The following is a 26,153-nucleotide window of genomic DNA, read 5'->3' as shown; positions in this document are numbered from 1 at the left end:
CTTAAAGGATACAGTAACAACATTTAAAGAACGTTTTGGAAAAAAGAAAGTTCTCAGTAACACCCTCTTCCCCCGGGGCTGTTTTCATTCCTCGGCAGGTCCTTGTCTGATAACAGCTGGACATCATCCCTGGCCCTGCTGTGTGCCCGGCCTGCCGCTGGGCGCCTGCGTGTCTCTGGGTGGCCATTCAGGGGCCTTCGATTCAGTTAGTTGCCCCAGGTCCCCGCACACTGTCCCCACAGCCCGTTCCTGAACCACGTCTGTGATCTCTCACCCGTGCCGCAGCCTGAGCCGGTTGTCTCCGCCATCTTCATCTGTCAGCGCGCCATCCTGTTCCGCGCCCTCCGTGGGCCGGCGCTGGTGAACACCGGCTGTGTGCTAGGCACGGTGTGTGCTTCTGATGTCGTGGCCGGACTGCTTGGTGGAGCACTCCCAGAGCCCAGGGCGTGCTTGGTGGAGCACTCCCAGAGCGTCAAGAAGACCGGGCTGGTGTGTCGGGGGACGGCCAGAGCTGCCGCACTGGGAAGGGGCCCCCTAAGTGGCCACGTGGTGTCCTCTGTGTGGCACACGGACTCTCACCTCAGCCACGCAACCGTCCCCTGGGGCGCGGTGCTGTGCAGAGTGAGGGTTCAGGTTTGGTTTTCGTAACAAAGGTCAGAAGAATAAGGGTGATGTCTTTGGACGTTTTATGTACGTCAGTCAGAAAGAAATGAACTGTCTGATCCTCTCACACTTTCTGGTTGTCAGGACAGGCGGTAGGATTCCTACTCAAGGACGAGCGGGAAGTGTAGGCCAGTGACAGCTGGGGGGCCCGCAGCAGCCCCCGCGCGGGGGTGTCTGACCGGGTGCTGAGTGGGGTGGCCTCCCGTGGGGCCCAGGAGCCTCTGGGAAACACCAAGGCGTCCGTGCGGCAGCTTCAGGGCAAGAATGCTCTTTGAAAACAGCTTGACTGATGCGAATACTTGACAACTGACTCGTTTAAATCATGCAAGTCAGTGCTTTTAGCGCCCTCACAGTTGTGCCACCATCGTCACACTCGATGTGAGAACCTGTCACCCTGAGAGAAACCCCGCGCCCAGCGGCAGTCACGCTCCCCACCCCCGCCCCACCCGGCACGACGCAGCCGCTGCTGCCGTCTCCAGACCGGAGCCAAGCTGTGTTGCTGTCTGGGGGGACCGCCCCGCCAGGGTCCGTGCTGCTGGGCGGTGGCTGGCGTCCAGTGCGCAGGCCTGTGTGTGTGGTGGGTCCAGGCTGAACGTGCAGCCTCGCCGAGAGACTCGCTCTAATTGCAGAGCATGCTCATTAAAACCCGGCTCGGGCCCTGAAACAGATGAAAATATTACAGGGAGAGTGACTGGCAAACTCCGCCAGCACCCCGGGGAGACATCTATTTAAAACTAAATAGCTCCCTGGTGTTTCTCTGCCCAGGTAGGCGATCATCTGCCTCAGGATAATTTTTGGAAGAACGAGCCAGGAGATGCTTTTGAAATAGCTGTGGCAGTAAATACTATGAAAATATGTATTGTTAAATGTAATTGGAAACTTACTGTTGTGGCAGTAAATTCTCCTGCTAATAACCAACTCTTGACGAGTCAGATGAGGCTGCTGTGTTTGATCGGCCGCGTCCTGCGTGCACCTACCATCCAGAGTCTGGGTTCTGTGACCTGGGTTCCGTGATCCGTTCCACTCAAAGCATCCCCCCCATCAGCGAGTGGTCCAGACCACCGTCCGTGGCAGTACCAGCCTGGGTGACACCCCCGCGCCCCTCCGTCACTCCCTGGTGGGTGGTTCTCAGCCGGGCCCTGGCAGCAGGTGTCAGGCTGAGAGGTGGGGGCAGGGCCCGTCTCAGATGCTGCCCCGGCCTCTCCCACCCACACCGAAGGCCGCGGCTCGGCCTGGAGCCTGGTTTTCCGATCCCCGGGCCAAGCCCTTCCCTCTGGACCACGTGCATCTCTTGTCTTCATCCTCCACCTTGTTTCCTGCGATTCCCCGTCTGCCTTGTGACCTGCCACAGGCCGAGCCACATCCTCTTGGTTTCTGACGACGAGTAGGATGTGATCTCATGTCAGCATGGGGACTTTGCAGCACGGGCCGTCTGTGCTCAGCGTGGGCCTTGTGGCAGACGAGGGAGGAGGCTTGGCTTGTTCATCTGCAGCCGTTATAAGAAGACTCAATGGGACAGGCCATGGAACTGTCCTGAAATGTTTGTCATTGTTGTTGCCTTCACGTCTAACACTGTGCAGCAGGTGCATGTCCCCCCACGCTTGCCCACACCTGTCCCCCTGTCCTGCCCACCCTGGGTGGGGCCGCCTCGGCCCCCCGTGTGCAGCCCCCCGCCACAGTTCTGGCCCCAAGCCTTTTCCTGCTATCTCTGGTTCAGGGACTCCCGGCCTACCGCTGGACAGGAGCTAGGGTGGATGGTGGCCCTGTGACTTAGAGCTGGCAGGCCTCTAGGTCTGGAGAGAGCATACGCCTTAGAAAGCATCTCAGGAAAATGTGCAATGGAACTTTCTCGGCAGCGTGCTGGTGGAGGAAATTTCCATTGGGTTGACGAGAAACTAAACCCCTAGGAAAAAGGGGCAGTGGGAAGGAAGTGGGAAGGACATCAGTGTTTCTTTAACTGTGACATAGAAGAAAATTGCAGAATATTTTTGGCTAGCCTTGTGTGGTCCTTTGCAGGACTGTAGGGGTGACGACTGCACATGTCAGACACCCCCCCACCATCCCTAACGTCTGTCATTCAGGCTGCCTTCCCCAGGATCAGAGCAGCAGCCAGCAGGGGGTGGCCTTGGGAAAGCTCAGAACCCCTCTGTTCCCATCGCAGGTTTAGAGACACAGACTGCGTCCTGGGCTCCCCTTGGGGCAGCACGCGTCCCCCCTGCCCCTGCCCCAGGACCCCTGCTTGCCTCTGAGCTACCGGTGGCTCTCAGGCTGGCGCCCTGCTGAGTCAGAGCGTGAGAAACAAGGGGCCCCCCCCAGAAGGCCCGGGGCACCCCTGGGGCCACGGGGGCGCCTTCTCCAGCTCCCACAACCTCAGAACCTAAGCCACCTGCTCTTAAATCTTAGCACCGTCTTACCAGAGAAAAGGGGGATTCAGATGAAGGGGGTGTTTGCCGTATCCATGGGAGGGTGGAGGTAGATCTGCTGTGCAAACATGGCCACTGAGTTACCAGGGAAGGCAGGAGTGGACGGAGCAGCCCGCTAGCCGAGGTGGCCGAGGCTCACGCCAGTTACACAGTGGAAGACCAGAGCACCCCTGGTCTGAACACCTTTCCGAAGTGTCTGAGAGTGTTCGGAAGGGGGGGGGGGGTGACCATTATTCCAAAGAGCCCCTCCCACTGTTGTCCAGGGAGCTTTTCCAGCCACTTGCTACAGGTGGACTGTGTCACTTGTTTCTTCTGTGTGGGTGGCCTGCTCTCATCTGGGTCCTTGTTTCTAACTAAGCCACGCAGTTAGCACCTTGTCAGTAACCTCCCAGCTCAGATATCAGAAGGTGTGTGGATGAATAACGCCCAGGTCTGATGGGCAGGTTCCTTAGAGGTGGGTGCCCTTGGCTTCACACGCATACGTGACCGGTGGCCCCTGCACCGTAGCCAGCGTTGGCTTGTTAGCACGTGGTTCTCTGCCCGTGGTGAGAGCCAGGCTCCTGGTCCCTGTGCCCAGAACTAATTGTGAAGCCAGCCCATTAGCCTCTGATCTTCCCACTGCTCCCCCGAGACTCCTGCCGGCATGTCCGGGGGCAGTGGGTCGGGCACCGTGGCTCTGTGTCCGCTCGGACTCTGCGGCCCTGCATCTGCGGGCCACTGAGACCCCGTAGTGTGACAGCAGTGACCACAGTAGACAGAAAGTAGCTTCATCTGCTTGAAACCTCTGTTGGAGACGACATCAGAGGTGTGTGGGGGTGTTTATGTCTCTTCTCTTTGCATGCACAGTCCAAGGAAGCTGATGTCAGCGCTAGGAAGTGTCCGAATGAAAGCGGAGAAATCCATGTAGCACAGCGAGCCACAGAGGGGCTGAGGGTCAGGTTCCACGGTGCCAGTCACCTGGGTGAATCGGGGCGCCCACTGCCGGACTCCGCGTTCTCCTGTCTGTTCTGTGCCTAACAGCGCTCTCCTCCACCAGGTGCACCTTCCGCTTCCCCAGCACGGCCATCAAGATCCAGTTCACGGCGCTGTTCCCCCAGGAGGAGGCCCCCGCCTCGCCGCTCCGGCCGCTGCACCCGCAGGTCTCCCCCCTGAGGATCCACATCCCCGAGCCGGACCTCCGGAGCCTGGTCAGCCCTGTCCCCTCCCCAACCGGCACCATCAGGTGAGCAGCCCGGCCCCAGGCCACCGGGGCCCCTGGCTGGCGCAGGTGGTTTGAGAGCACAGAAAACGGCAGAGACGTGTGGTGCCCCGCACGGCGTTTGACGTGTTTCTGGAAAACTGCGTGTTGGGTGGAAAGTTTGAAACTATTTTAAGAGCGTCAGAGGACCTGACTCCTTAACCAAGTGTCTGGAGAATTCTTTTTACAAAGTGAAGAGTCACTACCTAATTTGTCACTTTGCCGGTTTGAAATTTTGTATATTTGAGCCTTTTAAAGCAAGCGCAGGTTTTTTGTTTGTTATTTTTAAAAGACATTGAAAAAATCTTAAAGTAGCACCTGTATACTAGGATCTGGTGAACTTTGGGGAATTCTTGGCAAAGTTTTAGAAATTAATCTAGATTTTGAAGAAAGGAAAGTCCCCAAACTTCCTCATCCTTGGCATGTCAAAGGCTTGGGGGCGGGTTTCAGAGGAAAACGTGTCACCAGAGGCCCATGAGGAGGGCGCTGGTTGGAGCCACCGGCTGCCATGACAGCAGCACCGTGATGACATGGTCCTGCTGTCTCTGCAGTGGTCCCAATCAGCTACCCCTTTGTCCTAAAATGAAAAGACAGGTATTTGTGGATAACGATCAAATATATTTTAAAAGAGTTGACTGCTTTACAAAGGTCAATATTTTTTATTTAAATTAATTAATTAATTAATTTGTATTTTTCTAAATTTAGAAACAGGGAGGCAGAGAGACAGACTCCCGCATGCGCCTGACCAGGATCCACCCGGCACGCCCACCAGGGGGTGATGCTCTGCCCATCTGGGGTGTTGCTCTGTTGTAACTGGAGCCATTCTAGCACCTGAGGCAGAGGCCATGGAGCCATCCTCAGCGCCCGGGACAACTTTGCTCCAATGGAGCCTCGGCTGCGGGAGGGGAAGAGAGAGACAGAGAGGAAGGAGGGGGTGGGGGTGGAGAAGCAGATGGGCGCCTCTCCTGTGTGCCCTGGCCGGGAATCAAACCCGGGACTTCCACATGCTGGTCTGATGCTCCACCACTGAGCCAACTGGCCAGGGCCTGTTTTCTTTAATTGAATGTATTGTGTGACACTCGCTAACAAAGCACTAAGGACGTTTTAGGACAAAGCTGGCTTTCTTCTGCTTCACTGTGTGTGTGTGACCCCGAAGCCTCCGGCCCTGCCGCTGCTCCGGGCACGTCCACCAGGGCCAGCATCAGCCCCGCAGGGGGCACAGCGTGTCTCTGCGAGGGTCTCGGGTGCCCGGGGCACGTCTGCGAGCCGCACACTCAGGCCACAGCGCTGACAGCTGGCTTCTCTGTCTCTGTGTCGCCGGGTCCGAGGCCCTTCTCTCGCTCGCAGCCGTGCCCTGGGGGTCCCTGTCCCTTCCCCCTTTCCAGGCGCACACTTGAAGTCACTCACGCTCTGGTTGACCCTGTGACGATCAGTGTGTGGATCGAGTCTTTGTTCTCCTCCCCTCGCGTGTTGGGTGCAAGTTGGGAGTTGCTTGCGTTGTGCTGCTTGGAGTTTGTTCCTCCAGCGCTGGTGAGTAGGTGGCTTTCTCCTGCGAAGAAAGAGTCTGGGCAGCACTGAAAATGGCCTGCAACTCAAGTGTGGGGCCCGACTCCCGCCACGGAGGCCTGTGGCAGCGGGCACAGACCCCTGCAGCCTCACAGGGCAAAGCCCACGCTCTGTCTCTCTGTGCAGCGGACACTTGTGACGTGTCATCATAGCCGTCTGTGAGGACGGTGACGAGTAACAACTTACAGAAACCTCGTGTGTGCTGGCCCTGTGGGCAGTTTTTTCTTGAGCTTGTTCCAGATCACTGGTGACAGTTATGCTCCCACACCCAGAGTTCGGCGAGTGTTCTCAGTTTTCCAGCTACCTAACGTGAGTCTCATGTGAAGCACGAGGACTCCACTGGAGTCGATGTTACGTTGTGCTGTGAGCATGCTCTTACACTTACACATGTGTGTAACTGACCCACAGGCCAGTCACGTGGGGTAAAGTGACGTAGCCGCTTTGGCAGTAGCCTGGCATGTCCTCACAGGGTTAAACAGAGTGTCACCGTGCAACCCCGCAGCTCCCTGGCCCCGAGGTCCCTGTGAAAGCAGTACACCATCACCCTGGCCCCAGAGCGGGGACACCCCAGTGCCCATCAGCTGACAGCAAGTAGGGGCGACACGACCCAGCCACAGAAAGGCAGGTTCCGTCCAGCGGGTCCTGGAGCCACAACGTGATGTGAGGGCGCCAGGCCCACAGGAGCGCCTGTGATGACCCCATTGGCACCAACTGCGCAGAACAGGCAGGTCTGCAGGGACAGGGGGCGAGTGGCCCGCAGGGCCATGCTGACCGTTGTGGGGTTTCTTCCCCAAGTGTGTGGTGAAAGTGTCCCGGAGCCGGACCGTCATGGCCACACAGCTCTGAATGCACTGAAACCCCTACGTGCACCCTCAGCACATCATTGTGAAGTGTGTCATTGCGTCTCAGGGAAGCAATGAGGAAACGCCTGTCCTGGCCTCTTCCCCAGCAGCACCCGGGACGGTCACCACTGTCACCAGTGGCCGAGGGCCTGTGACAGGCGTGGGTGACTGCCACACGCAGTGAAAACCACAGCGGGCAGTCAGCCTCAGCCTGGACGGGACTATTAACAGTGAGTTTATAATCCAGCCAGACGGAGGCTCTTCAGAAGGAACAAGTTTGGGTTGTATCTGGAGCGCTTCGTAAAGTAAATGCGTTTCCCAGTCGCATTCCAGTAAAAATAGGAGCCAGCTGGCGGCGCTGGCTCCTTGCTGGACGGGGGTGGCAGGCGTGGTTGCTGAGCGGGCAGGCAGGTGCGGCTGGGCTCTTGCTTGGAAGGTCCCAGGCTCCCAGACGCAGTTTATATATAACTCGCTCTTGGGGCTGGAGTTGGGTGGGGGCGGGAGGGCTGTGCTGTCCCCACCCTGCTGGTCCCCTTTCTGTCCTTTTGTTTGAAGGCCTCCCAGGAGGGACCGGCTTCTTGTTTCCATCTGATAAAATATTTGCAGACAGAGTAGTAGCTTTGGGGACAGGCTTTCTCACTTTGGGGCCTGAGTTAAGTGTCACAGTAAAGGATTTCTGTTGACATCTGTTTATCGTACATAGCTCTGCGGAATTCAGCCGAGTGTTTTAGAAACCTCAGGGGCCCTTGAGGTTTGCCTGCCAAGGTCCCTTTTGTTGTTGGGGAGGAGCCCTGAGTATTTACAAACAGCCCTGGCCTGCCCTTCCCTCCTTGGTGGGGCCCTCCCCGGAGAGCAAGGCAGGCCATGCCCTTCTGGGGGGGGGGGTAGGTGGTGGCCGGGGTGGTGGCCTGGTGGAGCCCTTTCCCTAGGAATCGGCCCTGGGCCAGCGCCCGGGCTCCTGGCATTTCTAAGAACAGTGTCTGCCCAGGACGCCTCCCCCCTCCTCTGCTCTTCTCCTAATTTGGCGTGACTGCGCCCCGCTCACCCCATTGGCCAGCTTCCTTCCGCAGTCTGGAGACCAGGGTTGGGGCTGCTGTCTCCCCTGGAGCCAGTTTTCTCCTGCACCCTGAGCCCCTGCCTTCTCCAGGACTCTGGGAGGGGCTGTACCTGTAGAACGTTCTCCGGGCAGACAGCCCCGCCGCCTCCTGACCCAGCCACTTCCGCTTCCGCCCCTGACCGAGTCCAGCTCTCCGCTCCCCCTGCTCCCTGGGGCACCGGCCGCCGGGCCGCCCGGCCAGGCCCTGTGCCTGTGTGGTTGGGGCTTCTTTCTTCTTTCCTCCTGAGGTGCTCCACCCGGAAATGAATGAGCTGTCTTTGAAGTGGATTTTGCTATCCTAAGCAGGAATTTGTTGACTTCTGGTTTTTTTGTTGTTTGTTTTGCAAAGAAGTGGTGTGTATAGGAAAGAAGAAATTGGTTAATCATTTTCTGGGTATTGCAAAAACAGAGGCCAGTGTAAAAAAGCACCCCTTCAGCGAGTTGTAGGAAACGTGCTTCAGTGAAACAGAGAAAAGGCATATCCCAGACGGTAACTATACAGATGTTACTCACGAGAGCAAGATTTCAGAAGCTGTTTCTTTAAGAAAGCTTTCCTTGATTTTTCTATTGAGAGAACAAAAGTGAAAGCAATTCGTTTACTGGAAATTTGGCAGAGGTTAGCGGAATACAAAATAAAACCAAAAGGTACCGACTCCAAAAATCTAAACCTGTGATCGGGACCGTCAAGCTAGATAAAACGCGGTCCCACCCCGTTCTGCTTTGCGATGTTAGCGGCTCCCTCTTGAGTTTGGAGGTTATTGGGCCCCCGTTAGAAGTGCTTTTGTTCTTCTGTCTAGCAAAGTCTAGATTCTTCCCGAGAGGGCTGGACCCGCTTACAGGTGTCCAGGTGCGGCCTGACCCTGAGAGCAGGGCAGCTCTGGGTTCAATCTGCACACGGCGGGCATCTCTGCCGCTGGCTGGGGCCCCTTATTTGTGGATCACCTGGGGACCACTTTCCTCTCCCCACTCCACTGTGGACCTCACACCCCCAGTCCCACCCACACCCACGCCCACAGAAAGCGGGGCCTCCACATCCTTTCTGTTCTCCTTTCTGCCCCGGGGCCTGCAAGGGTGTTAACCTGGCTCTAAACTTGAAAGAAAGTTGAATGAAACTGGTACAAGTTCATGTCTCTGCTGCAGAGCTGCTGGGGGTGGGTTTCCTGGTGCTGGACACACCTCAGGGGCCCTTTGAAGGTGGCTAGTGTTTCCCTGGGTGTGCCTGCCAGGCAGCGCCTGGCCTGTGTGAGCACATGGCCGCCGAGAGCCCATCCCAGGCTGCGCCTCTGGAGTCGGGAAGCAGGAGGCCCTGGAAGGCCGGCGCCAAAGGGGGTGGGGAGGTAGCCCCCCAAAATCTGCGCAGGGGTGAGCCCACACCCCTGTGCGCGCTGGTTAGGTCCCGACTGAAGCATAGGAGCACTGCACGCCTTGCACGCAGCCGGTCAGCACGTGGAGCTCCTGGGGTCTGTCCTCATGGTGCCTTCCTCACCGCTCGCCAGAGCACAGCAGCAGCTGTCACTCCTGTCACCCTGGGGTCACGCCACCCTGCAGCCCGGCGTCCCCTCCTCACTCAGTGTCTGGGCACCGTCCCCGGGCGCTGCACCCCGTGGCTGCCCCGTGCTGCGGCCCCATCGGGCACAGCGAGGACTGTTGGTCCCATCACCCTCGTGCTTCCCTCCCGGTGACAGTGTTTGCCGCCCTTCCCCTGCGGGTGCTCTGGCTCATCCTCCCGGACTGTGTGGCCCTTCTCTGCGCTTGGTTAGGTGTCCACGTAGCTGGGCCTGGCCCCGCCCCCAGCCCGAGTGGCCGTCCACCACGCACACCTCCACTGAGAGCCCTGAGAGCTCAGGCCTCTCCCCGCCCTGACCCTGAAGTCTCCTCCTTACCCGTCTGCCCCTGTTTTATTGGGAAGCGTCCTCCTGTCGCTTCCTGGGAGACAGGACTGGAGAAGTAAACAGTTAAAAAAAAAAATCGCCCTTTCTCCCTCGCTCGAAGTCATTATTCTCCATTCACACCTGAGGGATGGTTTCCTGTGCGGACTCCTGGTTGGAAATATCCCCCTCTGAAGTACATCATTTTCTAGCTTCAAGTGTTGCTGTTAAGAAGCTCACTGTGTTCTGACTCCTAAGCCATCGTCCGCTATGCCCTCCAGACCAGCCTGGGTCCCGTGTGTCCACAGCATGTGGCCTGGCGTGGGGCCGTTTGCTCCGTCAGGCTGTTACTCTTTCCCGTGTTGTGAGCGCACAGTGCAGACATCGCCAGGTGGGTCCCGGATGGTCACAGAAGTCACGTCCTAGTTCTGGGCTGTCACAGGCCAGCATGGGTCGCCTGGCTTTGTCCTGGTGAGACAGTGGCCCAAATCCAAAGCAGCTGCCGGTGGGACAGGCCAACCCCAAGGAGGCACCTCTCGTGACCTGAAATGGATAGTTGACTTTGGGATCATTTTCCGTAAAAGGGGAGTTAGGCAGGGGTGACTGCCGGTCTAATAGGCATATTCACCTTTATGTCCGCCTTTCACCTGAAGTCGGGAGGACATTGGAGTCACGTGACATCCAGTGCTGCTTTGCTGCTCCCCAAGTTCAGATCTCCCTCACTGCCAGGGCAGCTGGGGAGCCCCCTGCGGTGACCGCGGCATCCCAGGAGGACTCGGCATGTCTTGCCTCCCGTCCCCTTAAGAGACATATTTGTGTATGTTTATACTTTGAAGAATTCTCTTCACGTTCTGCTCATTGACCGGGAGATTTTCAGTGAAGCAGGATAAAGCCCCCCTGTTGCAGACGGCCTGTCCGGGCCAGTGTCCCCAGAGCCCAAGGCCCGCCTCTGAATTGAGCATTCAGAGCCCAAGACACGCAGCCTACGTGGCGTGTGGCCGGCCCCTTCCCGTGGCCCGGAGGTGTGGGGTCAGGGCAGCAGGACCAGGCACCGCCCGGGCAGAGGCCAGCGCGAGGGACACTGAATGGCTGTATTGAGAAGCTAGCTGCTCCGAGGCCGGAGAGGCCTGTGTGCAGAGGCAGGTTCCCAGGGCGGCCCAGCTGTGCCCTGGTTTCGGGTGGAGGCTTCGCCAGAGAGGGTGTGTCAGGCACAAGGTGCCAGCTCTGCCAGGGGCCCCGCGCTGCCTCCCAGGGAGCCCGCCCCACGGCCTGTGCCTCCATGGACGGTGCTCTGTGGGAAGCCCTCTCTCTGCCGGGGGCCCCCCGCGCTGCCTCCCAGGGAGCCCGCTCCACGGCCTGTGCCTCCACTGGACGGTGCTCTGTGGGAAGCCCTCTCTCTGCCGGGGGCCCCCCCGCGCTGCCTCCCAGGGAGCCCGCTCCACGGCCTGTGCCTCCACTGGACGGTGCTCTGTGGGAAGCCCTCTCTCTGCCAGGGGCCCCCCGCGCTGCCTCCCAGGGAGCCCGCCCCACGGCCTGTGCCTCCCAGGGAGCCCGCTCCACGGCCTGTGCCTCCATGGACGGTGCTCTGTGGGAAGCCCTCTCTCTGCGTTTTGCCTTCGGAGGGTTAGGTGTAAACTTTCTCTGACTTTTTACACAGTGGCAGCACAGCCCAGGTGCCTGAGCCTGGAGTCGCTGTGTGTTCTCTGTCCACCAGTGAGGACCCCACGGGTCTCAGCAGCCGAGACCGCCTGCCACCTGGTGGGACGAGACTCCGTCTCCAAGAGGGCGGTGTTTCTGGGGAACGGACCTCGGCCCCAGCAAGGCCCAGTGTTCTGGTCCAGGAAGGTGCTGACCAGGGCTGGACGTGGGTTGAGCAGCCAGCCGTGCCCCATAGAGTCTTCAGGGGAAGCCCCGCATTGGGCTGTGTCCACGGCCCCCAGCCTCGGCCGGAGGCATTTGTTCCCAAGTGGACACATTGGAAAAGCTTGGCTTTGTGTGTTTGACCTTGTCACTAGTATGGTCCTTTTTCTCCCCTCTGCCTTCCTTCATAAGCTTGGGTTTTGTGTATTTGGTTCAGAATTACCGCTTCCTACTTAACAAGCTCATTCTCGGTCACGGTGGGTAGTGTCTGTACTCACGGTAGGACCCCTCTCCTGTTTGGGGCTCCAGTGGAGAGAAGGACGGGAATTCTCAAACAAGAGCCGTAACGCTCCATCCAGTCTGTACGGCGGGTTCACTCCCAAAGAGGCCTCTGGCTGTAGTTGAACTTCTCGTTCACACCCACCCCCAGGCTGTCCCCCACCACCCGCTGTCCCCCACCACCCGCTGTCCCCCACCACCCGCTGTCCCCCACCCCCCGCTGTCCCCCACCACCCGCTGTCCCCCATCACCCCGCTGTCCTCCATCACCTCGCTGTCCCCCACCACCTGCTGTCCCCCATCACCCGCTGTCCCCCACCACCCTCTGTCCCCCATCACCCCGCTGTCCTCCATCACCTCGCTGTCCCCCACCACCCGCTGTCCCCCACCACCCGCTGTCCCCCACCACCCGCTGTCCCCCACCCCCCGCTGTCCCCCACCACCCGCTGTCCCCCATCACCCCGCTGTCCTCCATCACCTCGCTGTCCCCCACCACCTGCTGTCCCCCATCACCCGCTGTCCCCCACCACCCTCTGTCCCCCACCACCCGCTGTCCCCCACCCCCCGCTGTCCCCCACCACCCGCTGTCCCCCATCACCCCACTGTCCTCCATCACTCGCTGTCCCCCATCACCCGCTGTCCCCCATCACCTCGCTGTCCCCATCACCCCCCGCTGTCCCCCATCACCCGCTGTCCCCCACCACCCTCTGTCCTCCACCACCCTCTGTCCCCCACCACCCGCTGTCCCCCACCACCCTCTGTCCCCCACCACCCTCTGTCCCCCACCACCCGCTGTCCCCCACCACCCCAGGCTGTCCCCACCACCCCAGGCTGTCCCCCACCACCCCCAGGCTGTCCCCACCACCGTGCTGTAGTCTTTGTTCACCCTCCACCCTCAGTAGCGACTGATGTGGTTTGATAAGCAAAGCCCACTGTGTGCTGGGGAGGAACTGGGCCCTCCCTTGTGGCTGGGGCCCTGGAGCCCCACACTCCGGGTGGGAGTGGCCTGAGAGGGGAACCGGAAGGTTCAGCTGCATGTTTGGTTGCGGTTTCAACCTTGCGTGGTCTCCGTGGCCGAGGAGAGAGTGAGCGGCCATGGCCGAGGGCTGGGAGGGCTCGCCCACGCCCGGCTTTGGTCCAGCAGGTGCTCTGCTCCAGCCTTTGCTGAGGGCGCCCCCGTGTGGACGAGTGAGCACTGGGCAGGCCGGCCTGCTTGCAGCCAGCTGCTGGGCTGGCACCTTGGTGGTGGACACAGACTGCGGTCCTCTGGGGCACTGCTCTGTCCTTCGTCAGGAGTCGGTGCAACAGTGTCGTGAAAACATAGAAAACAGGAAAGCGTCCGTTTCTCTGTCCCTGTGTCATCCCAGGAGGCCCTGACATCCTGCTTCCTACACAGAGCCCTCCACGGGATCATGAGCTTAGGACATGTCCTTTCTCTCCACAGTGTTCCCAACTCCTGCCCGGCCAGTCCACGCGGGGCCGGGTCCTCCGGCTACCGATTTGTCCAGAATGTGACCTCGGACCTGCAGCTGGCCGCAGAGTTCGCCGCGAAGGCCGCCTCAGAGCAGCAGGCGGACGCGTCCGGAGGAGACAGCCCCAAGGTCTCAGCCCCCACGGCCCCGTGGGCTGCGTGGTGACCGGGCACAGGGCGGGGCCCCCGGTGCCCTCCCCTCCCCTGCCCACCTGGGCGCTTTGCCTGTTTGCCGAGGTATTTAGGTGCCATGGGCTGTGTTGCCCCCTCACCATCTGCTGTTGACCAAAGACTTGCTCTAATTACAGTCTTTGAGAGGAATAACTGGTTTTTGCCTTACAATCTTGTGTCTTAGTTCATTCCCATCTGATAACTTTTTCTTTTTTTTTCTTTAGCCAGGGGGTGGGGTGAAGAATAGACAGGGACAGACAGATAGGAAGGGAGCGATGAGAAGCATCGATTCTTCACTGCGGCACCTTAGTTGTTCATTGATTGCTTTCTTGTCTGTGCCTTGATGGGGGGGGGGGGCTACAGCTGAGCCAGCGACCTTGGGCTTCAAGCCAGTGACCATGGGGTTTCAAACCTGGGTCCTCAGCATCCTGGGCCACTGCTCTCTCCACGGCACCACTGCCTGGTCAGGCCCCCATCTGATAACTTTTAAAACCAATTTATAGAGGAGGCAAGCAATTTCAGAATAAGTCATGATGAAATCCTCATTTTCCTTCCCGTGAGGAGAGACTTCTCCTCCTGGTATGGAGCAAGCACGTGGCCGGGACCCGTGCCGGCCACTGGGTCCAGTTTAAGTGGTCACACTGCTGACCTCTGCCCTCACTGGACGTGGTCTCCACCGGGCGGGGACGCAGGTGGGTGGACTTGGGAACTGGGCGGGAGCTCACAGTGCCGCCCGCCTCCCCGCAGGACGAGTCGAAGCCGCCGTACTCGTACGCCCAGCTGATCGTGCAGGCCATCTCCTCCGCGCAGGACCGGCAGCTAACACTAAGCGGCATCTACGCCCACATCACCAAGCATTACCCCTACTACAGGACGGCCGACAAGGGCTGGCAGGTGAGGCCGAGCCGGGAAGCCCGCCGGGCAGCTCTCAGCAGAGGCAGCTCTGTGGGGCCCACAGGGGGGGGGCCCACAGGAGGGGGGCCCACAGGAGGGGGGCCCAGGCGGCACCCCACGCGTCCAGCGTGGAGCTTGTTACGCCTGCCTGTGAACAGTGCTGTGATCACAGTGTCTGAGGTCGGCCCACACGGGTAACTTGGGGCTGTGTTTCTTGCTGTGGGATCGGAAGACCTCTGTCCACAGTGGGCACAGCCACCGCGTCCACTCACTGTGTGTCTCCTGTTTCCTCCCCGTTGGCTGGTGGGCCCGGCGCGGGCTTTGACCTGGGCGCACTCCCTGACCGTGGCTGGTCTTTCTGTCTTGTGGTGGCGCTGCCCTCAACTCCTGCAGGAACATGACCTGCACCTTCGTACTCCCTCGTAAAACAGTCCCTGGCCAGCCGGGAGCCCGCCCTGCTGTGAACCCTGGGCCGTCACCTCTGGTCTCGCGTCCGCTACGTTCTGGAGTGGGCGGGCAGGGCTTGTTTTCCGATGTGCTAACGATCGGTGACTCTCTCTGCTTGCCTGCAGAATTCTATCCGACACAACCTCTCCTTGAACCGTTACTTCATTAAAGTCCCTCGTTCTCAGGAGGAGCCTGGGAAGGGGTCTTTCTGGCGAATAGACCCTGCGTCGGAGGCCAAGCTGGTGGAGCAGGCCTTCCGGAAGCGGAGGCAGAGGGGCGTCTCCTGCTTCCGCACCCCCTTTGGGCCTCTGTCGTCCAGGTGAGTCGGCCTTCCACAGACGGCCACATCCACCGTCGTATTTGGGTACTTTTTAAAACCCTTTGACTTTATTTATTTCTCCACAAGAGAGAGACTTTCTCGGGATCAGTGAGCTCCGCAGTCGCCGAGTCAGGGAGCTGGCCGCCCCTGAGGTGGCCGTTCTCAGAGGCTGAGCTGTGTGGGCGTGGCTCTCTGGTGGGGGCTCGGAGGGACTCGGAGGGACACAGCACAGCGCCCTCTCCCTGACGGGTGGAGCTCTGTGGCCCAGGGCAGACGGAAGGCAGCAGCAGAGCTGGGGTTGGGCTGGGGCCCCTGTACGTCGAAAGCCTGGCCTCGCCTGGGCCCCTCTCCTCCTGCCCGTGGCCAGCGTGGACCTGAGGAGCACAGGGGTGTGGACGCCCCCTGGATCCCAGGAGAAGCAAATGGGCGGTCAGACGGAGATGCTCCCAGGAACCCTCCCGCGTGGGAGGAGACTTAGCGGCTGACATGTCCACGTCAGGGTCCTGTTTTCATACCCAAGTCCCTGGACGACGGCTTCGGTGTTAGGAAGTTACTGTCTCGTACTGGCTGTTGTTGTGGCTGTCACTGGTCTAATCGGAGTAGGAACTGAGGCCAGGGTGAATTGGTCCTCCTGGTAAAGGCAGGAAGTCAGAGAAGTGTTTTAACACCATCTGGGATGTTTCAGCCGAGGTTGGCCCTCCAGAGCACCACATTGCCAAACCAGGACCGCAGGGCTGCGGCCAGAGGCCCCACAGACTCGGTGGCCTCGGCCGTAGAACTAACTGTGTCCCCTCACAGTTCCGGAGCCAGAAGTCAGGGGTGCACAGGGCGGCTTCCCCGAGGCTGCGGGACAGGCCTGCTCCAGCTGTCTGGGGTGCTCCGGGGCCTCTAGACGCATCACCCCAATCTCTGCCTTTGCTCTCCCCTTGTGCTTTCTCTGTGTCTGTGTCCACGTTTCCGTTTTATGAAGACACCGGTTACTGGATTAGGGCCACCCTGCTGACTTCATGTGACTTGATCACCTTGGTAAAGACCCTCTGTAAAAACCCTGCCTCCAGAGAAGGCCCTGTTCTGAGGGAGGCCTGCAGGGAGCCCACACAGCTTTGACGACAGCTCAACCCACCACGGTGTCCCGCACGATCTTTCCCTTGTAGAATGGCCCATGACCAGCTGGGGGAGCAGTCCCTAGGGCACTGCCCAGGAAACCCTGTGTACGGGTGTCTGTAAAGGTGGACCTGTGGTCAAGGTCACACTGGAGGCTGGGAACCCTGATCTTGTGCTGCACATAAAATTTGCTCAGCAGATTTGGGGGAAGGGAACCCTCAGACCCAGAAGACCAGAACCCTGAGTGTGGGCCGTGTCTCAACTGTGCGTCGAGGCAGAAGGCAGGCAGGAAACGGGACTAGTTTGGGAGAGTACAGCCAGGTCCAGGAGGACCAGACGGGAGCTCATGAGGAAGAGCCCCTTCCCAGACCCGAGGGGTGACGTGCATGGGAGTCAGACAAGGACTCCAGCCAGCAGAGGGGGGCGAGGGGGGCGAGGGACCCGGGTCTCTGCCCCTGGAGACAGCACCCCCTTGTCCAGACAGGGAGACGGGGGGTGTGTAGCACGGATCATAAACACAGCATGAAGGCTGCACCCAGCTGCGTTAGGAGGGCCCAGCATCCTGCCTTGGGGGCTGGGGCAGGCGGTGCGTGCTCAGGGGCACAGGGGACTCTATCCTGGACAGTCCCCGAGAAGAAAGGCCCACTGCCGGCTGGCAGGAGCTGGAGGAGGCGGCCCTATCCAGAGCCCAGGCCCGCAGTGGTTGCTCTCGCCATTGGTCACTTGTCCTGGTGGGGAGTTTGTGCCCCTACCACAAAGCCTTGTGTTGCTAACACAGAAGACTCCGGAACTTTCCCAGACACCTCTGGTCCCATCAGGGCGCAAATGCTCGGGCATGGCTTCTCCTCTGGGCACAGGAGCTCTGTGCTGGGGCTCCGTGCTGAGGCTCCGTGCTGAGCTGCTGCTGTGACTGCTGGGAAGCCAGCTGTCGCTGCAGGGGCATTCGTGTGGGGACCCCTGTGAGGACGGAGAGGCCTCGGGGGCAGGCAGAGCCAGGGCCAGGGCCGCCTGTGGGTCTGGTGCTTCGTTCGCTAAGTGGCCTTCCGTTTCTCTGCGCGGGCACTTACTACCACGGCCCCTCTCCCCCGTTGTTAGGAGTGCTCCAGCTTCACCCACCCACCCTGGGCTGATGTCACCTCGTTCCAGTGGCCTGCAGACTCCAGAGTGCCTGTCTCGGGAGGGCTCCCCCATTCCACACGACCCTGACTTTGGGTCCAAGTTAGCTTCCGTTCCAGAGTACCGCTATTCCCAGAGCGCCCCCGGTAAGAGCGGCGGCGGACCCCAAAGGGGGCCTGGCGGGAGGTGTCCGGGGGCCCGCTGACCCCGCGCCCCTTCTCTGCAGGCTCCCCCGTCAGCGCCCAGCCCGTGATCATGGCCGTGCCTCCCCGACCCCCCAGTCTGGTGGCCAAGCCCGTGGCCTACATGCCGGCGTCCATAGTGACGGCTCAGCCACCCTCGGGCCACGCGATCCACGTCGTGCAGCAGGCCCCGCCCGTCACCATGCTCAGGGTGGTCACCTCCTCCGCCAGCTCCGCCAACGGCTACATCCTCGCCAGCCAGGCCTCCGCAGGGGGCGCCCACGAAGCAGCGGGCACAGCCGTGTTGGACCTGGGCAGTGAGGCGAGAGGTAAGGTGGTCATTGGCCCCTTGGCTGGGTCTCCAAAGGCAGAGCGGGTCCACTGGGCTCGGGGCCAGGAGCCCGGCTGTGGGGCCCAGGCTGTCCCTAGAGCCAGCGGTCTCAGCAGACTGCCCCCCTCCCTGCTGTTTTTCGGGAAGTCTGTCCTTTGAAATCAGCACTGGTCACCCCTGAAACACGCTCCTCGAGCAGTAGTGTGTCAGGTGCTCGGAGGATGAGTCCTCTCAAGCCCCCTATGAGAGGTCACTTAACGGAAAAAGATTACAAAGTCCTAAATGAGAAGCCTGGGTCCCAGGTAATTAGTGGATAGGTCTGGCTGCAGCCCACACGGGGACAGGCCCTGGGACCCGGTAGCGGGGGCAGCACCTCCGCCCGCCCACTGCTGGCCCGTCTCACGTCACTTCCCATGCTGCCGGGTGACAGGTGTTTGGGTGGAATAAGACAGCAGGGCTCCAAATGCAAATCACTCAATTCCAAAGAATGCATGTTCTTTCTCAGCTTACACCTGGGCTGGTTCCAGTCTGACACACTCAAACCTTTGTCTACAACCTGCTGAATGGTTTTTCTGTGTTGAAACGTTTCCCTCAGTGGGACTTTCCTTCTGAGAACCTGAGTTTCTCCCCAGAGTCAGGGCTCATACACTACAGCATACTGTCCCTGTTGACGGTCTCCCGCCCGCGGCCGTGCGGGACTCTGACACACTCTCTTCCCATAGGCCTGGAGGAGAAGCCCACCATTGCCTTCGCCACCATCCCAGCCACCAGCCGGGTCATCCAGACTGTGGCCAGCCAGATGGCCCCGGGGGTCCCTGGACACACAGTCACCATCCTGCAGCCAGCCACGCCTGTGAGCATCGGGCAGCACCACCTTCCGGTCCGGGCTGTCACGCAGAACGGGAAGCACGCAGTCCCCACGAACAGTTTAACCAGCAGTGCTTACGGTGAGGCCCTGCCCGCACCCACGCCCACGCCCATCTTGAGCTCAGGGTTCAGTCTGTAGTCAGTGCAGCAGGAGAACGTTTCCCAGGTGACAGTCAGCCGGGGGGGGGCAGCCCCCTTCTGAGCAGGTGCTGTGCACCAGGCACTGTGGTGACACTAAGCAAGGTCCCGTCACAGCACTAACCCCCAGCTGGCGGGGCCCAGATGTCCAAGAGGGACATCAGACAGATGATGTGGAGTGGGAGGGGCCGCTTGCCGGTCAGCTGGTTCAGGACGGGCAGCGTTATTGCCGACCTGCCAGGGAGGCTGGGCCCCCCCAGGGTTGTGAGAGCAGGAGGGACGCCGGAGGGGACGGGGACTGGGGCCCCGGGGGGGTGGGCAGCGGGCTGGCACCCAGGGGCAGCTGGCAGCTTCGGCCAGAGGTGCAGGGCTGCCAGACAGCTGCTCCCAGGCAAAACCTGAGCCTGGACTCGGGACGTGCCCGTGCTGGTCCTGACAGTTTCCCAACACCAGCCTTTCTCTCTGCCGCAGCCCTCACGAGCCCCCTGCAGCTCCTTGCGGCCCAGGCGAGCTCGTCCACTCCCGTGGTGGTCACCCGCGTGTGTGAGGTGGGCCCCGAGGAGCCCGCCGCAGCCGCCGCCACCGCCACCTCCGTCTCCTCCACGGGGGAGCCCGAGGTCAAGAGGTCCCGGTTGGAGGAGCCCAGCGGGACGGTGGCCGCACAGGCCGGGGTGATCACAGCCGCCGGCCCCCAGGGGCCCGGGACCGGGGAGTGAGGTCAGCACGTGGAGGTGGAGTGGGGCACACGCCGAAAGGAACTGGAGCTGGACCGTGACGACGACATCCCGCCGCTCGGGACCGTGACGAGAGCGCCCTCCGCTGGAGGCTCGGTGCCCCGACGGGCCGCGTCCAGCACCGGCTCCTGTGCCCTCGTCCCCCGTCTGTCTCCTGCCCGCTGGGGCTGAAAACAAAACACATAAACACGTTCAGACAGCTGATTGTATGATTCTGGGGGTCCTCTGTCTCCCCCCCTCAGCACCGCCTGTCCCGCCGGCCGTCCTCAGGGCGTGGGGGGGCTGTGCTCCGTGTCCAGAGGAGAGGGCCCCGGCGCCATGAGCAGAAGCCCTGTCCTGCGGACTGGCCCAGGCAGGCCCTCCCGGGGGAGCCCTCGTGGTGAGCGGGAACCAGCAGGATGGCGGGAACAGTCAGAGTGCTGACAGGGTGTGGCACCTGCTCCCTGAAACAGTAACCCAGAAAGTATCGGATCAGCATTAACGGGAGGAGAGGGGTCGGTGTGGCTTTGCACCCCAAGTAGTTCTTGTTTGTTTGCAACACGGAACTCAGGCTTCATCCTCAATCTGACACACTCTCAAAGGGATCATCGGCTTCTGAGGTCTCGTCTCTGGGGCGTGGCCGCTGCGGGCCTGCACTTGTCTCTGGTCTCAGCCCCCGCCAGGGGAGTGCTCTGCCCCATCTGCCGACTTCAGGGAGGGTCGGTGGCTTCGTGGGTCAGCACTCAAGGCAGAAAGCCATGTGGGTGACGAGTCAGAGCCAGCGGCTACAGCACCACCCCCCCCCCCGGCACTCTGTGGTCCTGACGCCCAGACCAGCGCCACCGTGGCCCAGCCGCGCTGCCTGCCTCTCCACCAGGCCATCTGACCACCCGAGGGCCGTCTGCTGTTCGACATCGGAACCGTCTCTACAGCGAGGGGCCGTCTGCCAGGTGAGCGCAGGGCAGCAGCGCTGGGCCGCCACCACTTCCCCGCAGAGCTGCTGTCGCGGGAGCCGGAGGCGGCCGAGCGTCTGGCTCACAGCCCGGTGTGGGGTCAGACTAGTCCCTCAGCGGCTCTCGGGGAACACTCTCAGGAAACGTGAGGAGGGTCTCCGTGGAAGGCCTGGGTTCTGCTGCTGTGAACACGACTCGAAACGGCCGCCTGCGTGGAGCTCTGCACGGCCCAGCGGGAACGGCTTCCTCCTCAGGAAAGCCTGTCCTCAGCTGTGGTCTGCGTCACGGGCTGCCTGCCCTGCCCTGTCCCGGGCCCCGAGAGCCACCCCAAGAGGAGGAGCAGGCTCTCCCAGGTCTGGGACCCGGCTGGACAGGAGCTGGCTTAGCAGGAAGGGAACCGTGGGACCCGATTTCAAGGCCATGCACGAGAGCCCGACTTGTGTGCCGAGCACGGCAGCAGAGCTGGTGGGACGGCAGCGTGGGGGGACCGGGCCCGTCTCAGTGCCGCGCTGTCCCCACACCAGCCACCACCAGTTGCTGGGGACACGTGGGGAGCGTCCTCCGCCCCTCTCCTGTCTGGACTGGGGAGATGCCTGCTGTGTGTTCCTCAAGCCCCCAAGCAGCTGTTTCTGTGGCGCTGAGCCCCACCTGGGAGATCACCTCGTTTGTGAAGTCCGTCCCTGTTGCCCTCGGGTGGGGTCAGAGGGGCGGGGAGAGGATGGAGACAGCTGGACGCCGTCCTGAGAGGGAGCCACCACCACGGATGAGGAGAAGTCGCGATCCATTCCACACGGGCACTTCCTGTCATTTTCTGTAGACTTGTCCTTCACAGTGCGCGTCGGTGGGAATGAAGGAGCCGGCTGAGGCGAGTTCCCGTCTCCTGGCCCCGGGCCTCGCTGGGGGGCTGCAGTGAGGGGTCCCTGCGTTCACTGCTCGGCTGTCAGGACCCCCACTGCTGTGCCGCCTCGGGGCACAGCCTCGTCTGCAGGGACAGACTAGAAGGTGGCCTCACACTGTCGTCAGGTCTCTGCCTGGTCTGATAGCTCTGGCTCTGACCCTTTCGTTTCCCAAACTTTTGAGATTTTTTTGGCTTTTCTGTCCATTTTCGGCAATGGTCTCCCTCTATGGCCAGAGGTTCCGGGAGAAAGGAGTGGAGAGGTGGTGGGTGGATGCACCAGGTGGGTGTGGGAAGGAGATAAAACACCAGTCGGTGACACTCAGACACATGGCAAGCTCGTGTCTTTTCAGCTGCTCTGGCACTGGGAAGGGACCCAGTTGGGTCAGCGCGGACACCAGGCAGGGCAGGACCAGAGGCTGAGGCCACGGGTCAGCGTGGACACCAGGCAGGGCAGGACCAGAGGCTGAGGCCACGGGTCAGCGCGGACACCAGGCAGGGCAGGACCAGAGGCTGAGGCCACAGGTCAGCGCGGACACCAGGCAGGGCAGGACCAGAGGCTGAGGCCACAGGTCAGCGCGGACACCAGGCAGGGCAGGACAAGAGGCTGAGGCCCCGGGGAACTGCCCTCCAGGTTTACACACGCTCAGTTCCTGGCGCAGCCGTGCTGCGTGTCCCGGGACTGGTTGGCCAGAGGCCCCTGGAGGCGCGCATTGCAGCCAGAAAGGTGGCCTGGTCCCCTTGGAGTGTGATGGCCTGTGACCTGCCCCAAATGTGGATTGTAGAGGGTGGGGCGCCCCGGCCAGGGTCAGGAAAAGCGGAGACTCAGTTCTGGCGCGGCTCTGGGGTCTGAGAACCTTCTCTGGTCACCCGGGGGCTTGAGTGGCTGAAGGAGTGAGCCGGCCCTGGCCCTCGGGCTCCTGCTGCTGCTCCCCCGCCTGGGTCCTGCCTGGAGAACCGGCACGCTCACCAGCACCAAGAGTGTGGGAAGGAAGTCCAGAAGTCACTCGTGTGAGTGAGCATCTCCCACCAGGACGGTGTAGTGTGCTGTTGGGACTGACAGAGTAGTCCCCGAGACCGCGATCGCCAGGACCACGCCCTCTGCTGTGCCCGCAGCCAACGGGGAGCAGGGTCGGCTCCTGTCACCGTCCCAGGTGCTGTGCCCTGGCTGCACGCTCACACTCTCCTGGCAGGCATCTGGGCAGCGCCCGGGGGGATGTGGACAGCTCTCCTCCCCCATGGGGCTCTCGGCTCCGGCCTCACGTTCCCTCCCGCGGTCTGGTGGGCTCCTCTTTGGGGTTTTCTGTTTCTTTGTATGTTCTTTTTTTTTTTCCTCTCAGTTTAAGAACCAGCCAAATGGAAAAAGGTGAAAATGGATCCCTGAGTCACTGGAATGAGGGTTAGTGACTCCCGGCTGGGACAGAACGGTTTTGCTGGTCCCTTCTCTGCACCTCCCTGGTCCGGGGAGAGGTGGGTTTGAGGTCGCGTGTGGTTCAGCTCACGCTGCTGTGTCCTCTGAAAACGATCTCCGTCTGAGCCCCCCCTCTGTAGACGGAAACCCCTTTGCTGGTCGTCAAGCCCAAGAGCAGGAGAAAGGTTTCCTTTGGTTGGGGGTTCCGTTTCTTACTTTATAAAATCAAAGAGCAGACCTCACTTAAAAAAATGAAAACTTAGCTGAATGTAAGAATGTGTCAGAGAAAAAGGGATTTTCCCACTTTTCAGTGTAGAAATAAGTACAGTTGATGCAGGCAAGGGACCTGCTTTCTTCCAAAAGTCTCAAATTCTGCATTGCCCTTGAGTGACGTCAGGGGTGGACTGTCACCCTCTTGGGGTTCATGCCCACATCCGACCCCCCTGAGAACACAGCCCCCGACCCCCGAGACGGGCTCCAGGGCACTGCGCTCATGCTGTCTCTGTCCCAATGCCAGATAAACAGTGCACTACTTGTTCTAGAGTAAGTTACCAAAAATGGCTGTGAGGCTGAGCCCGGAGAAGGAGCCCCGTCCCCTCCTGGGCGGTGGCCCCAGGTCAGGCAGGGACGCATGTTGGGGCCTCTCGGGCAGCTCCTGCTGGACTAACGAGGGAGCGTCCCCTGCAGCCTCCTCCACAATACCTCTGCCGGGAAGGAATACCATTTACTAAGAATAATTTAAGTCATTCACATGTGCTGCTATGAAGGTGGGCCTGGCCCGCGGACGGACCGACGTGGGTGGTGGCTCAGGCGGGGCGAGTCTGGGCCGCGACGGTGGTCTCTCGCTCAGTCTCTGTCCGTTCTTCTCAGACTGTTTCCCAAGTTCCTTCCGTGTACCAGTCCCTTCCTCTAGGCCAGCGGTTCTCAACCTGGGGGTCAAACGACCAAACACAGGGGTTGCCTAAAGCCATCGGAAATACGTATTTTATTTAAAAATGTATTGTATAATAAATATGTATTTCCGATGGCTTTAGGCGACCCCTGTGTTTTGGTCGTTCGACCCCCGCCGGGGTCGTGACCCACAGGTTGAGAACCGCTGCTCTAGGCCTTGGTCTCTACATTAGGGTTTTTAAGCGCTCGGGACGGGGCTCCCTGCCCTGCCCCTGCCCCGCCCCCTCTGCGCTCCCACCCCTCCAGGGTTCCATGCAAGACTTTCGCCACCTGCCTTTTTTCTCAGACCAAACGCTGCTACCGTGGGCGTCCGCGGGAGGGTCTGCGTGGAGCTCGCAGGCGTCTGAGCCGGGGTGCCCCTTGGCCTGTGGTCTGCGTCCGTGCGGGCTGTGCCGGCGTCTGTGTGCGGGCCCGTGGCACCGCCGTCCAGCGCAGAACTGCTGCCTCTGTCCACCCTGTCGCCCAACGCGTCACCGCTGCTTCAGAGTGGGATTGGGGATACGGCCCCGAGGACTTCCTCGGAACTGAAATAAGAAATAGGCTCGTTTCGCCGGCCATTAGGGAACATGGTTTTTACTCCTGAAGTGAAGGAAGAAAGTCACCTGCTGAGCTGCCCCTTTGCCCTGCGGGTCTCGCAGGCCCGATGGGCGTCCTCTCCTGCCCCACCCAGCCTCAGCCCCTCGTCCCCCGGCCGGGCCGGCCGCAGCTCGGCTCTGCTGTCCGGCTGTCGTTCCTCTCCCTGTCGGCAGACCGCATCTGCAAGGCCAGCATGCGGGGGGGGGGGGGGGGGTGCTGCCCTGGGTTCCCCCAGGGCTGGTGAGAAGGTTCGGGGCATGATGCAATCAGTCGGAGGGATTCACTTCTGTAAGGCAGACAGGCCTTCACTGTGCCGTCGTGCCTCAGGGACCATCGGCACCCACTGCTGCGGGCGCTCGAATTCCGCCGGGCAGACTGCCCCCGCGTCCGCCCGGAGCAGCGGGCCTGTCCGGGTGTGCTTGGCTCCAGCTGCTGAGGGACGGGGCGTGCCTGTGGGTGGACTAGGGGTGAGCGTCTGCCTGCGTTTTCATGCAGGACTGAAATGAAACCCGCTTTGCATTCATGAGCCTTGGGGGCCATCCTAACTGCAGGCTCTGGCTGCTCCTGGAGAGAAGAGGGCGTCTCTCCCTGGAGGGAACCCACTCGAAAGGTCCCACTTGTTCTGTGTGGCCTGCTTGTCCTGGTAGCAGAGTCCAGGGTCAGTGGTTCTTTACTTGTGCTGAGCAGGTGGCACCGGCCGCACGGGACCCCAGGACCCCGCAGGTCCCCGCGGAGCTGGCGACTGGGGTTACGTTCTCCAGGTCTCAGTCACCCAGACGCCCCCGAGGGCAACAAGACACTCACCTTTCTGCCCCCGACCCAGTTATCTTACGAGAGTCCAAGTAGAATCGGAAGGGTTCTGGCTCATTCTTTACTCGGGAACCTTTTCTGGAATAGTTTGCCAATTTGACTCATCCAAGTGCTGATGGGGGGGGGGGGGGCGCTTACTCTGTGTCAGAAATGAGATGAGGTGACGTGCAGGGGAGGCGTGGCCCGTTGAGACCCGCGGGTCAGAGCTGCGAGGAGCCCTGGCCCGTGTCTGGGCACTTGGGCACGCACGGGTTTTCCTGACCTGCAGGCGCGGGCCTCGCTGTTCTGAGCTATTGCCCGGGTCCCCAGGAGTGCGGGACCCCCTGCCCTGCACATGGCTTGTGGCTCTGAAGTGGACGTTTCCCTGCACGGCCCGGAGGACAGTACACTGAGCCCGTGGCCTCTTGAGCTCTTAGCCTCTACATTTCGGGTTAACTGGTGGTCCAGAGTTTTCTTTATAATCAGTAAAAATGAGATTTAAAATCAAATGTTTTAAGCTTGGCCCTTCCCTCCTTCCTAGTATACCCTCAGTTACTTGGCTTAAGTTCTGTGAGGACAGGGTGGGTGGGGGTTGGGGGGGTGGAGATGGAGGGATGTCCCGGTTCTCACTCAGATCAGCGGACTTCGGGCCCGCACCTCAGAGGGGGGATTGAGCCCAATACTGAGATTTTTTTTTTAATCTGACCGATAATTCTCCTGTAAAGATAATTGTGGGGTGGGGTGGGGTGCTGTTAGGGGGTGTGTGTGTGTGTGTGTGTGTGTGTGAGCGTGTGTGATTTTTTTTTTTTTTTTACAGTGGCTGTCTAATGTATTTTTTACAATATGTTTAATAATCAGTGCTTTGAAAAGCAGTGGTATCCTATAAAGTGGAAATTTGGGTTCTGGAGCCTTAGGTGTGGAGTGGAGGTCGTGTCACAGTGTTTCACCCCCTGTGAGTAACACCTGGTCTGGGAGACGTGGGAGGCCTGCAG

At 60.6% G+C, this 26,153-nt stretch overlaps 1 protein-coding gene across 1 annotated transcript in view; it reads left to right on the top strand.

Moving 5' to 3' along the window:
• The window catches only part of FOXK1 (forkhead box K1), a 53,659-nt gene extending 34,070 nt beyond the window's left edge, over positions 1-19,589 (top strand). The window contains 8 exon segments of the mRNA XM_066344387.1: positions 4,123-4,308; positions 13,278-13,434; positions 14,223-14,369; positions 14,942-15,135; positions 17,335-17,501; positions 17,582-17,866; positions 18,591-18,815; positions 19,345-19,589. Coding sequence (XP_066200484.1) covers positions 4,123-4,308; positions 13,278-13,434; positions 14,223-14,369; positions 14,942-15,135; positions 17,335-17,501; positions 17,582-17,866; positions 18,591-18,815; positions 19,345-19,589 — 1,606 coding nt within the window.
• The last annotated feature ends 6,564 nt before the right edge of the window (positions 19,590-26,153 follow it).

The sequence above is a fragment of the Saccopteryx leptura genome, chromosome 6 (assembly GCF_036850995.1).
Source record: "Saccopteryx leptura isolate mSacLep1 chromosome 6, mSacLep1_pri_phased_curated, whole genome shotgun sequence".
NCBI lineage: Eukaryota > Metazoa > Chordata > Mammalia > Chiroptera > Emballonuridae > Saccopteryx > Saccopteryx leptura.
The sequence above is the reverse complement of the archived record's forward strand: the minus strand, read 5'-3'. Positions and strand labels throughout refer to the sequence as shown.